At 42.0% G+C, this 13,123-nt stretch overlaps 1 protein-coding gene across 1 annotated transcript; it reads left to right on the forward strand.

The window, feature by feature from the left end:
• Positions 1–1,493: 1,493 nt before the first annotated feature.
• LOC104520869 (peptidyl-prolyl cis-trans isomerase F, mitochondrial) lies at positions 1,494–6,588 on the forward strand (the record flags this gene model as incomplete). The annotated part of the gene is made up of 5 exons (XM_010162677.1): positions 1,494–1,524; positions 2,396–2,484; positions 4,862–4,958; positions 5,778–5,853; positions 6,262–6,588. Coding segments are annotated over 5 exons (429 nt in total), but the record flags the coding sequence as incomplete, so codon positions are not given.
• Between the last annotated feature and the right edge of the window lie 6,535 nt (positions 6,589–13,123).

The following is a 13,123-nucleotide window of genomic DNA, read 5'->3' on the forward strand; positions in this document are numbered from 1 at the left end:
CCCCGGGTGCTTATTGTCTGGTTCTTAGTCTTGGGTTTTCTGAGGTGCTGCCTCTCTGAGCTTCCTGCTTCGTGTGCACTGAGAGGTTTGCACAGCTCTGTTTGAGCTGGCAGCTGGCTCAACAGCCAGCTACTGACCAGCTTTATCCGTAGAAGTTCCATCTCTGAAATGCTCAGCCATTTAAAGACAGCCTGAACAGGAAGACTGCGGTCCGCTCCGCTCTTAAGAAGAGCGAGATGGGCGCCAGGACTGTACTGGTGGTGCAGCACATCCCCCTGGGTGCGGGCACTCCTCTGGAGACATGTTGTGTGCGGGAGGAGCCAGGGCTGGGCTCCAGGACCACAGGGAGTGCTGCTCTTCCCTGTTGCTGCCTGCTGAGGGGATTCGCTGTGGCCTTCTGCCTCCAGCACCTGCCTTCGGTCTGTATCAATAGGTTTTTTAAAATGTAGTTCACAAGGATTCTCTCTAAAAGAGTTTCCCTTGAAGCTAGAGTCCAATTAATTTTTCTTCATTGAAAGTGTCAAGGTATAAATTAATTGGACACTACCAGCTCTCATGTTCTCAGGAGGTAGCGTTTGAGGGAGTCATAAGTAAAAATATTGCTCTGCAAGTTCTTTATTTATCAGTGAGATTTAGTAAATAGCTGTATGGTATTATAAAAGCTACCATTAATGTTACTATATTCTTGTGGCAGCATTTGATTTCCACGTTAAATATTTTTAGTGTGCCCAGTTTACAGAATATCTGAATGTATTGCAGCTTCACCTTGAATCTTTGGCTAAGTTGTGGTTAGATTCAGCTCTAAATTATAGACATCCAGGGAGAGCGTCCTGGGGGAGGAACATTAACTTCTTGCCATAGCCATGCTGTTCCTAGGTGTCTGCTGCTGGCCACTGTCAGGATGTGTGACTAGATAAAACTTTGGTCTGACCTGATATGGCTATTTTTATGTCACTTTTTCTAGGTCATTAAAATACATACATTTTTAAGATTAGTTGAAATATGCATACTAATCAAAATCAGAAATTTTTGTTGGTAACAAATGTGTATGTAACATCATGAGTCAGTTTTGGTAGACAGTTTTTGCTCGTCCTTTTCCTTTGCCTTTTGAGCAGATTTAAACGGATGGCTCTGTGCTGGAGAGACTTTGATCTCTGCAGTTGTATGCAAAGTGGTTTTGATCCTTGGGGTCTATTGTAAAGATTCTTCTTAGTCATTGTTAAATTATTGTGTTGATCAATTAAATCATTAAACACTGCTCAAGTTGCTCTTCATTAACTGGCCAAAAGTTGCATTGAGGGGATATTTTTAATTGCTAGCCAAATGCTTGGAAAGTCTCATGGTGTTCTTGAAATTTTGGGTGGCTTGTGATTTCAGATAGCTCATCACCTTGGGAAGAGGGTTCACTTGTACCCACCTCCCATGTAGAAGTTTTTCTGTGTATGTATGAAAAAGCTGACTTACTAATTTGCTTGTTTATTTTTCTTTAACAGCTGAAAGCTGACGTGGTTCCAAAGACAGCAGGTAAGGCAGCATCTCCAGAATTCCATACTTTAAGGTTTAGATTGTGATTTTCAGAGACAAGAGTGTCCTGTTTACCTTTTGGAAACTGTTTCCATGTTCTATCCATATTTGTTAAATAGAGAAATATGATACAAACTTTATCAGAACAGTGCTAGTGAGGAGTTATGATTTGTCGTTGTACCAGATAGTTTCATTTTGTAATTTATGCCAAGGCTGTACAGTCTGTAGGTTTGGTTATCGATGGTGAATAAATATGTTCAAAAGCACAGTAGTTTGCATTAAAATAAAACCCCAAAGCAAATGGGAAAGGGTAAAGCAAAGGGATGATGTCTCCTAAAGTTTCCAAAGATCATATAGGGTTTTGCTTTCCTTTTCGTTAGCTGGTCAGCACACTTGTGTTACAAAGTTTTTGTGTTTTAGCACATGCTTCCTTCCTCATTTCTGTATGTAGTGGTTCTGAAAAACTAGTACTTTCAGTTCCCAGTAGATGAATATCCTTAAAAAAAAAAAAACAAACACCATCTTCACAGTTACTGTAGAGAACAAAAGCATAACAGTCAGAAAATGAAATCTTTGACTCCAGAGTGGTGTGTTTGGGGAGACGGAGGGGTTAGAGTTAAGATACAACAGCAAAATAAAAGGGAGATGAGGTCGAAAAGGGTTATGTTTGTGCCCTGTTCTGAGGCTAAACAAGCTTTGTTTCCTTAGCTTTATAACAGGCTTCTTAAAGCATGGAAACAACTAATAAATCAATAATACTTTAAAGATACTATAAAATTTTTGAAGCATATAAACTTGGGACATAGTTAGTCTAGTTGTGTTTGATTATATTATGTGTGGCAACATAATAATTTATGCTTTGTTTTCACAGAAAACTTTAGAGCTCTTTGTACTGGTGAAAAAGGATTTGGGTATAAAGGATCCACTTTTCACAGAGTGATTCCTTCATTTATGTGCCAGGTAATGTGGGTTGTTTTTCTTTTTTTACTTTTGCTATTAAATTTATCTGTATGTTATTTATATATTTTTAGAACCATTTAGACTAGTAGTAACATTTTAATTGGCTCTGCTCTAACCTTTGATAACTACAGAATAAAGAAGTGACAGTGTGACTTGTGTTTCTGATCTTTTTTGCTATGGCTGTTGCTTAGCACATTTTTTGTACAAATAAATGTAAATTACATGTAGACTATCTTAAAAAAAATGACTTAATGCTTTCTGCTTTTGTGTAGCAGTGTACTTTAGTGGGGGGCCTATTTGGAAAATGGCACTTGCTTGGGAGAAGCATTTTTGAGTAGAATAACAATCAACCTTGTGTTCTAACTGAGCTAAGAAAACAGCATGTTCATTCTTTATTCCTAGTAGAATAATCTGTTCACAATAGAAAATGTCTTTTTAATTTTTTTTTTTCTGAAGATCTCCCTAATATGGAGGGGAGGAGGGAACCAAAGGGTTGGCTGGGGTAGATTTTTTGGGATGACACACCTGAAATGGATTTCATTTTGATGTAAAGGATAAATCTTTCAAAATTCTGAATTAAAGTCCGTGCACGTTAGCAATTTTTTCTTAAACAGCAGCAACAACAACAACAAAAAACCCAGAAAAAGCCTTTTTGAAAGCCCTTTTTTCTGCTGTGCTTGGCAGATGAGCAGGATCTCAGCTGCTGTAGTGCACTGGACTGTATGATTCCTTGTGGTTCTTTCTTCCCTTAGAAGCTACATTTCAACAGCATTGCATGGTGGAATGGCTCTGTAAAAAATTTGAGATGAAGTTTATAGTAAACATGCTTTGTTTATTAACTAATGACTGTGATGGTCTCTCCTCCTCACTTTTTTTTTTTAAAGCTAAAAATACAGCTGTCAGAGCAAAAGGCCCTAATCTTGTGTCCTCTTTCTAAGAAGAGAAAAGGGACAAGTGTGGTGTGAAGGACCTATTTTCTTCCCTTTGAAATGCAAACTAAGATTTTGTGATATTGACAAAGGGACAAAGTTTAGAAGTCTTGCTGGGATCAGAAATACATAAATATAAGAAAAATAGAAATCCTGCTCTCAGTTCTGCCATTCATTTGTGAGACTCCATGTAAGTCTGTTCTCCTTGCCACCCTGTTTTGTCCCCACAGATGGACCCAAAATGAGGATACTACGTGGTTGACTCTGTGGTATGGTGAAATGATGGATTGATATTTAGGAATTACTTGGTAGTCATTACCAAAGTGGAAACGCTGTTGTAGGTTTCAAATACTTTAAAGTGAGAGGAAACATATGTTCAAAAGCACAGTAGTTTGCATTAAAATCAAACCCCAAAGTAAATGGGAAGGGGTAAAGCAAAGGGATGATGTCTCCTAAAGTTTCCAAAGAGCATACAGGGTTTTGCTTTCCTTGTCATTAGCTGGTCAGCACACTCGTGTTGCCACTTGTTGAGATGGAGCATTAATATGATTCAGACAATTGGTATAGCCTAATTGGAGGTCATCATAGCCAGGACCTGGCATCAGATGCCTTCACGCAGCATGCAGAGCATACCTCTGGGACTGCGTAGGAGTAGCTGTACACTCCTATGTGGTGTAACACCACCTGCAATAGATTGCTCAAGGTGAGAATGGAAAGGTGAACATCATATGAAATACGTGGTAGGTGTGAGTTCTTTGCCAGCATGGGTGGTGTCACCTCTGGAAGAGGAGATGGCAGATTACTGGAAGCAGTGTTCAGCAGCCGCTTTGGGGAGTCGCTGTGCCTGTTTGTTTGTTGTTGTTGTTATTGTTCAGTTTTGTGTGTCTGACCTTAGATAGGTGATCACATCTATCCCAGCAAACAGCATGTGGCTGAGGTAAGTTTAAATAGTTCAGGTGTAATAGTTAAACAACAAAATCTAGAAATAGCAAATAGTAATAATGGAGATCCTGACCAGTATTTATAGCTGTTGGGAGAAAGAAAGAAAGAAAGGGAATAAAAAAAAGTCCTCAGGTCTTGCCTGTGGTAGTGACTTTGGGTGATTTTGATTTGAGGCCTTGGAGGTGTTTCTTAAAGTTACTACTATTTGTTGCATCACATTTGGGAGCAAGGTGGGTAAGGTGGTAACATAGAAAGGTGATTGTTGGAGTTCTAGATGTCAGTTGGAGAATAGGAGCAGTATCTGGAGCAGACATTTACTTGTAGTAAGTTTCATCTAGTTACATGGTTTTAAATCCTTATGTGACCATACTCATTCTTAACCTGAAGAAAAGGTACTGATTTTATTACTTTTAAATTAGAGCAAGTGAGTATATTTTCAATAGCATCGCTTCTGATGTAAAATAATGCTTGTGTACTGGTAAAGTTAATAGCCATTTCTGTTTCAGGGTGGTGACTTTACAAATCATAATGGAACCGGTGGAAAATCTATTTATGGCAGTAGATTTCCAGATGAAAATTTCATACTTAAGCATGTAGGACCTGGTAAATAAACATACTCTTTCTACCTTCTGATGACTGTAACCTGTAACGAAGCATTGTTTATGAAGATGTCCTTAAAAAAAAATAAATATATATATATATTTTTTTTTTAGATGTGTGAGGCACTTGGTAGTTACAGACATACAGGAGTTTAACAATGCATTGTCCTTGGCACGTGCTTATTTGTGTAGACTGCTGTACAAAAATAAATCAGCCTTTAACAGGAGACATTGGCATTCTTGCGCTTACTATAAAGGGGACTGTGCAAAATGAAGTATGGGTTTTTTTGTATTTTACTTACAAATTCTACAAAGATGAAATTACTGCTTTTATTTTCCTCTTTTCTAAGCCATAGACTTCAATTTTTTACTTAGATGATTACTGCAGAAGTGAAACAAAGCAGTCTGGGATTTCTTTTTTACTAAATAACACAGGCATATCCTTGAAAACTTAGATTAAATCAAGAAAAAAAAAAAGGAAAAGCCGTAGATAAGAACCTCTGATTGAATTTTATAGCCTCTCTTTTTTGGATTGTCACTTCCTCATCACAGGAAACTACTGCTGCTGTTGAACCACAGTAGAGGTTACCTGATGTTAATCATTTTCAGGACGTGAACAACCAATTACATTACTAACATTCTTGGTGTGGACAGAAGGGAGGCTGGGCTCAAGGGCATAGTCAAAGACAAGAAACTGGCATTAGAAATCATTTGGAGGCAATGTGAGATCGTCATATCTTCTGTCTGTGCACATTTAGTCTAAAAACTTGTCTTCTCCACTGCATGTTTGTGACACCAATCTAATAGGCTGCTGTTGTTCTAGGTGTTCTTTCAATGGCCAATGCAGGACCCAATACCAATGGATCTCAGTTCTTCATCTGCACTGCAAAAACTGACTGGTAAGTTCTCAGCCCTGCATATTAACCTGATGAGTTGGTCCCGGGGTTTGGGGTTTTCTTAGAGGGTTTTTTTTGTTTGCGAGTTGATTTTTTTTTTGTGGTGGTTGGTTGGTTTGTTTTGGAGGTTTTGTGTTTCTTTTTAGTTTCTAAATTACTCACAATGGAAAATAAATTGCTTTGTGCTACTTGAGGGAGGAAGGGCTGTGAGGGTAACAAGGCCACTATCCCTCATAGAGCTTCTAAGGTCCAGAGCTAAAAGTATGTCATGTCCCTTGTAGTTGTGCCTTTGCCGTAGAGTTGCTCAGCAGGTGAGAGCTATGAAGATCTGCTAACGTGGCTACACTGAGCTCAGTTTGCTTCAGTCTTTGCTGTTTTAAGTAAAACTGCCTTTGTTTATTTGTTTTACAGGCTAGATGGAAAACATGTTGTTTTTGGGCATGTAAAGGAAGGAATGGATGTCGTGAAAAAAATTGAGAGCTTTGGTTCCAAGAGTGGAAAGACCTCCAAAAAGATTGTCATTACTGACTGTGGCCAGCTGTCCTAGCCTTTTGCCTTGTCAGTCAGGAGAACTTCGATGCTGTGAAAAATGAATCATAAAAAACCCCAAACATTTCTGGTCCCATGAGTAGCACCTGTAGAACTGTATTTCCTATTTAACTTGGTCCAGCTTTTATACTTATATTTAATAATATTGATTAAAAGCATAAACCAATACTGAAACATGTTTTAACTGAGCTGCCTTGGTAGTCACACACTGTCACACTGGTTTGGTAGGGTCTAATCGTGTTTTGAAAGAAGTAGTAGAGTCACCCAGAGCGTATCTGACTGCAGTGTTGATACTGTTCTTAGTATTTGGATGTTTCACGTGTTAGAATTGGCAACTAAGCGTTTGGTACTTGGGACTTAGCTACCAATTGAGAAATACTGTGTTTGCTTTGGTGCTAATAAACACCTGTTCTGTTGTTCGTCTCATAATTTTGAAAATATAATACTAACTAGTGCTTTCAAGGCTGTCTGCAGCATGACTGCCAGACATTTTTCTTTGTGTCTCATTTTAAGTCTATCCGATACATTTGATGTATGGTTGTGGGTTTTTAAAAATTAATTCTGTTTGGGGTTTGGTGGTTTGGGTTTTTTTTTTCTTCTTCTGTAGTCTCAGACCAGTGTTTAAAACTGAACTTTACCTTACCTTGCTTCAATGGAGCAATTTGATTTTTGGGTTGAGTAAATTGCTTTAGGTTGAGTTAGCCTACTACTAGAGCTCTACTTGAGCAGAAAGACCACAAATCAGCCAAAAGATCGTGGGACTTTTTTATTATGCAACTGTGAACTTACTTGAAGTGCAGTTCTGCTCTGAGATCTGCTTCTGTGAGGAATACAGCACGGTTCTCAATAGACAGCCCATTTTTGCACTTTGAGAATATAATCAGAGTATAGTGAGCTTGCTTGAGTGAGAAATAGGTTTCATTGCTGTTTTTGTCCTGTTGGTCCTGTGAAGTCAGCTCACCTTGGGTATTACTTGGATTATGATTTCTTCTCAGGCATCATTATCGTAAGTCAAATTGTTCACTGCAAACTCACAAGGCCTCATTGGCGCAGCACAGTCATTGTTGTCAGGGTTGATGCACGAGAAGGAAAGAATTCAGCTGACCAGATAAACACATTTCTTTTGTGTAAACGGGTATGTTTTGTGTGGGGTGCGTGAGCACTCCAAAGTAAGAAACATTGGAACCTCCCAGCATCTCTTTTAGAATCACTAAAGCTGTAAAGTATTAATGCTTGTGGGGGAAAAAGGACTTGACTGTTTTTGTGCAATAATCTTGTTACCGAGGAGAAAAATAAATGTGATGGCTCTCCTCAAATGTGAATTTATTTCCATTAGTTTAAAACTAATTTGCACTGGATTGTTTTGGGTTCTTTTTTCCACTAAGGGCTCCATTCATGTGTGTACAAGGTAGTATTCAGAGTGTAATTTTGCAGAAAATGGAATTGAAAAGCTTTTTATTCTTACCTCTATAGCTGTTTTATCTTTCTTTGTAGTATTTTTGAAATATTAATTTGTGCTGGTTTGGCTTTTTTCAGTTTGATGGAATAATGATTTTTAAAATGTGTGTGTTCTCTTAATTTGTATATGAAAAATAATTAAATACAGATTTACTAAAGAAAAAGTCTGTTCCTTTCTGAAATACAACTTTGCACACTTGAAAGCAAGAGTCTGAGGAGCTGAAACCTTGTTGTGTTTACTTGGGATATTCTATTTTGTCCACTTTGTGATGAGTCTGAGGTAGTGGTGTTGAGCAGCTGTGCTGTGGTGCAGAGATGGAGCCAGTGAGAGACAGGGTGACGGTGCCATGCTGTCCCTCTCGCTGGTGAATCTAAAATATCTGGTGTATGGATGGCGGTTCAGGTTTTGAGACTGTTCTCTTGTCTGATTTATTCCATCAGTTTGCAGAGATAATGGAGAAAGTGTAAATTTACACGGTGGTTTTTTTTTTTTTTTTAAATCTCTGACTTCCTTTTTGAAAAGTTGTGGGTTCCAGCTTTTGGCTGGACAATTGAGGAAAGGCTCCTTCCTTCCTGTGTGATCAGAGATGACCTTAAGAATTTAGCATCTTGCTGTGTATCAGTGGGATTTGTAGGCTGGGATGTCCAGTGGAAGATGCTGTGCTGCAAAATGGTTTTCACAGAACTATGTGTTAAGTCTTAAATAAGTAATAGTATTGTTATAATGGAATAGTACAGGTGGCTCTGGCTTTTACAGACATGCCTGTGCTCTTAAGTTTGGAAATGTAAAAGCCAAAAGTTTCCATCACGGTTTGCAGCCTCGACTAGAAGATAAATATGAAGATGTTTTTAAGAAACGTTTATAAAGAGACACGGAGCTGGGTCTCTTTAGCTTGGAGGAGACTGAGGGGTGACCTCATTAATGTTTATAAATATATAAAGGGTGAGTGTCAGGAGGATGGAGCCAGGCTCTTCTCAGTGATGCCCAATGGCAGGACAAGGGGCAGTGGGTGTGAGCTGGAACACAGGAGGTTCCGCTTAAACTTGAGAAGAAACTTCTTTACAGTGAGGATAACAGAGCACTGGAACAGGCTGCCCAGGGAGGCTGTGGAGTCTCCTTCTCTGGAGACATTCAAGACCCGCCTGGACGCCTTCCTGTGTGATCTCATTGAGGTTCCTGCTCCGTCAGGGGGATTGGACTGGATGATCTTTTGAGGTCCCTTCCAATCCCTGACATTCTGTGTGATTAGAATCACTGTGATTAGTAGCACTGGTTGCAGTGTCTCCATGGGACTGGCTTTGGTTTCCAGACAGGTCCTCTGCATACTTTTTCCTGCCAGATATCTTTGCTGCCGGGGTACTTAGAGCAGTGTAACATGAGTCTTAATGTTGTGACAAACTAAACTGGTCAATCTCTGAAAGTTTTCTTCTGTAAAGTATCTTCCTCAAAATGGATTTTTCTGGGGTTCTGTTCTTCCTGACTTTTCATTTTTTTCCTCCCTCCTTTATTTAAAAATAAAAGGCACAAATCTCTATTCCAGTACCAAGTCATGCATCCTGCAGCATTGCAACAGTGTGCCTATACTGAAATACACAACTACAGCTTGTACTAAGTACACCCAAGGTAATTTTAAGAGCTGGTTGTGGCACCCCCGGACAGTGCAGCAAGGGCTGCAGGACCTCGGCACACTGGATGACTGGCCCTAGCCCTCTGTGGTCCTGTGGCTGTCAGTCTTGGGTAGCTCGTCCACTTCCATACGCAACCCAAAGTCAGGATTGCAGTTTGTGGGTAAATACACAGAAATCAGTCTTTGCTAGTCATTCGTTGTTGGGATCTGATTTTCTACAGGATCATAACTGCTCATCCCTCTTCTGTTAGCCCTCTTGTATCGCCAACAGAGAGAGGGTTCTTCTTTTGCAGCTTTGCTTGATGGTTTTGCCAGCTTCAAGATGATGGGCTGTCACAGGGGGAGTCGAGCAGTGCCACCACTCATCTGTGACTTCCTTACTCTGGGGTTTTGTTCCTCTTCATAACAAAAAGATTACAGCAAATAGGCTGAAAGAGTTGGGGCTGTTCAGCCTGGAGAAGAGAAGGCTCTGGGGAGATCTTATAGCAGCCTTCCAATACCTGAAGGGGCCTACAAGAAAGCTGGGGAGGGACTTTTCATAAGGGCACTTAATGACAAAACAAGGGGAAATGGCTTTAAGCTGAAAGAGGGGAGGTTTAGATTAGATATTAGGAAGAAGTTCTTCACTGTGAGGGTGGTCAGACACTGGAACAGGTTGCCCAAGGAAATTGTGGATGCCCCCTCCCTGGGTGTGTTTAAGGCCAGGCTGTATGAGGCTTTGACCAACCTGGTCTAGTGGAAGGTGTCCCTGCTGATGGCAGGGGGGTTGGAACTAGATGATCTTTAAGGTCCCCTCCAATCCTAACCATTCTGTGATTCTATGAAATAACCTCACAGCTCTGTCGTGTACAGAAAATGACTTCTGAAGTTAACCGGCTTCAACTGCGAGATAAGAGATTGACCAGAATTATTTTTAAAATACATTTAGACCTTGAATCCCAGTAGGCTAGATGGGTCTGCTTTCCCTGTCTTCTGCTGGTAAAAAGCATTGATCTTACAGCCCATTCAGAACATGGTTCACTTTAAAGCAGCTGAGTGATCCCAGAGTAACTCATGTTATTCACATCTGTATTAAAAATTGCTGCCATCCGTCCAAGTTGAAGTGCAGTGTGGTTGCTCCATCCCCTGCGCCGTGGTTTGTTGCTTCAGTGCTGCTGCTGGCGCAGGAGCTCGGGGCAGAGCCCCCGCTTGGCTAAGGTGTCCACGGTGCCGGGGGGTCCCTGCTCTCGCCCTAGCAGAGGGCTCCATCAAGGCTTTGCTTTTCTGTTGTGAGAAATACATCTGCCCACCAAATGATGAGTGTGGGAATGCTTGTTTAGTGTTAGATTGTAGTTGTCCAGCTCAGTTTGGTCGCTGGTTACAAGCTGGGCCGTGGATTGTGGACTGGCACAGCAAGCCCGGCAGGTGATGGGCAGCGGCCCGTGGCCATGGTGGATGTTGGCGATCTGCTGCCTCCGTCTCCCTCCCCGCTGAGCTCCGGCGGTGGCCGGGGCTCCCAGGGCCGGCCTGGGGCTGGTGGCGGGGCCTGGCTGTTGTCCCGCTCCCCACGAGGTGGCACCACGCGATCGCGCGTTGCGTGCTTGGCCGCTGCCCTGACGCCAGCGCTGCTGGCTCCCGCGGCGCCTTTGCCTTGGCAACCCCAGGGCAGGAGCTGGGGGCCAGAACCCACCGCCAGAGCCAGGTGAGGAGCAGGCGGAATGATGGGCGTGTTGGTAACAAATTGTCCCGTAGCTTCCTGTCCGCAACCATGAGATGCGGACATTTAACTACTCTTGAAGCACCAAAAGCCGCAGTTGCATGTCGCTGGGTGTGAACCTTGACATCCCTTTTTGAAGAACATTTCCTTGCTTAGACTGCAGCAGATCCTGCAGGATGAGAAGACAAGTTAGTAAAGTAATGTCTTACCCCAACCACAGCCACACATTGCCGGTGATCTGTGGCTTACCGAGGTGTGACAGGAGGTGTTCATGAAACTGAAGTACGTCCGAAACAGTTTTGGGGGGGGGACTACTGATTAGAAACCCTGCACAACTCGAATAGGTCACAGAAGAGAAAGAAAGGTATTCACTAGAGCTGTGGCTTTGAGATGAGCTGAGGGATGGTGGCTCTGCCACTGCAGGTTTTCACCTGGATGTGTAGGAAAAAAGTTAGCACGCTGGAAGAGAGGTTGTCACGGCGCATGGCACACCCAGGCTGCTCCTGGGGTGAGGCATGGGCATGCCAGGAGAAGAGCCTGCAGAGTGACCACTGACGTGCTTCCAAATGCAACACAAGTAAGAAATAACACGCTCAGAGGGCACCCTTAGGTAAAGTGCAAATAAATATACACAGAAAAAATGAGTTTATATTTCAAAGTTGTTTCAACAAACTCATAAATGTTTTTGTTTAGTCTCATGTTTTAATTATTTGTTCCAGACTTTCTGCTTACATAAATTGCTTTCTTTGGTGCTCAACTGAGGCTATGTCTCTTTGTTTATAAAGTTTAAATGCTTTGAAGTCAAGAAGTTTGAGGTACAAAATGTTGTTCTCTTTTGTAACACCCTATACTCTGCTGGTAGCAATGTATCAACAGTCAGAACTTCAAAGTTAATTACTTAAATGAGTACAAATAATTTTATATGACATTTCAAGGACAATGTGGATGTCCTGCAGTTAGCTGGGAATTTGTAGCTGGACAGACACCTTCTACCCAATTTAGAAGTAACCAGCTAAAAAGATGTTGACCTTCAAGTGAAAACCTTTTATATCTTGAACTGCAGATTTTTGTACACAGTCTGACTCAGTTTGTTTTAAAGAAAGACATTGTATAAAGTGGCTGATCAGAGGCGAATTTTGTCCCCAAATCAGCCCAAAACATCAATTTGTTGCACTGAAAATTGAACCTTGGCAACGATTCTCTTGAGCCTTGATGTTCCTTCTCCAGTTACCAGCACTCTGATTTTTCCAGTAAAGCTCTGGGTACACCTTTTCCATGCTTGCCTGCCTCCATGCGATCCCTAGATCTGCTGGGGGATGCTGCACAGGGTGCTGTGCTCACCCGCAGCCTGTGTCCTACATTAGCCATGGGTGAACGGGCAGATGGTGGGAAAGAAAAGAGCCACAGCACCACGAAAGCGCAGGCGCTTCTCCCATGTAACGTCTTTCCCCTTGTGCTGGTCGAGGTCTGTGGGGCCCACATCAGAGCCTTGCTGTGCCTCAGGCTGGCTGAGCCCCTGCCTCCCTCCCCTGCACATAATTTCCACCCTGTGGGAAGGGACTGTTTGGTTCCTGTGAGTGGAACTGTTTTCCCAGCAGTACCCAGCTGGGTGAGGACATAAAGGGTGCAGGTGGAGATTAGCAGTGTTGTTTTTTCTTTTCCCCAAAACCCTGCAAGGGAAGCAGCTTCCGCTCCTGCACAAGGTTGCCCATTGTGCCCTGGGGTGGTGGAAAGAGGTGGGCTTGGGGGAGCCCCAGGACAGAAAGGCTGTGCTTGGGGAGGTGGGTGACTCACTGCTTTGGGAGGCAAACAGCAGACAAGAGGTGATTTTTTGTCAGAGCTGAGGGTAAGGGTGTAAGGGACTAGCAAGGGCATGATCTAAGAGCTGGGATGCAGGAGGACTTCCACTGTGAGCTATAAATGGTGGAAGAAGAAGGGACCT

Source organism: Antrostomus carolinensis, unplaced genomic scaffold, assembly GCF_000700745.2.
Source record: "Antrostomus carolinensis isolate BGI_N321 unplaced genomic scaffold, ASM70074v2 scaffold13332, whole genome shotgun sequence".
Lineage (NCBI taxonomy): Eukaryota > Metazoa > Chordata > Aves > Caprimulgiformes > Caprimulgidae > Antrostomus > Antrostomus carolinensis.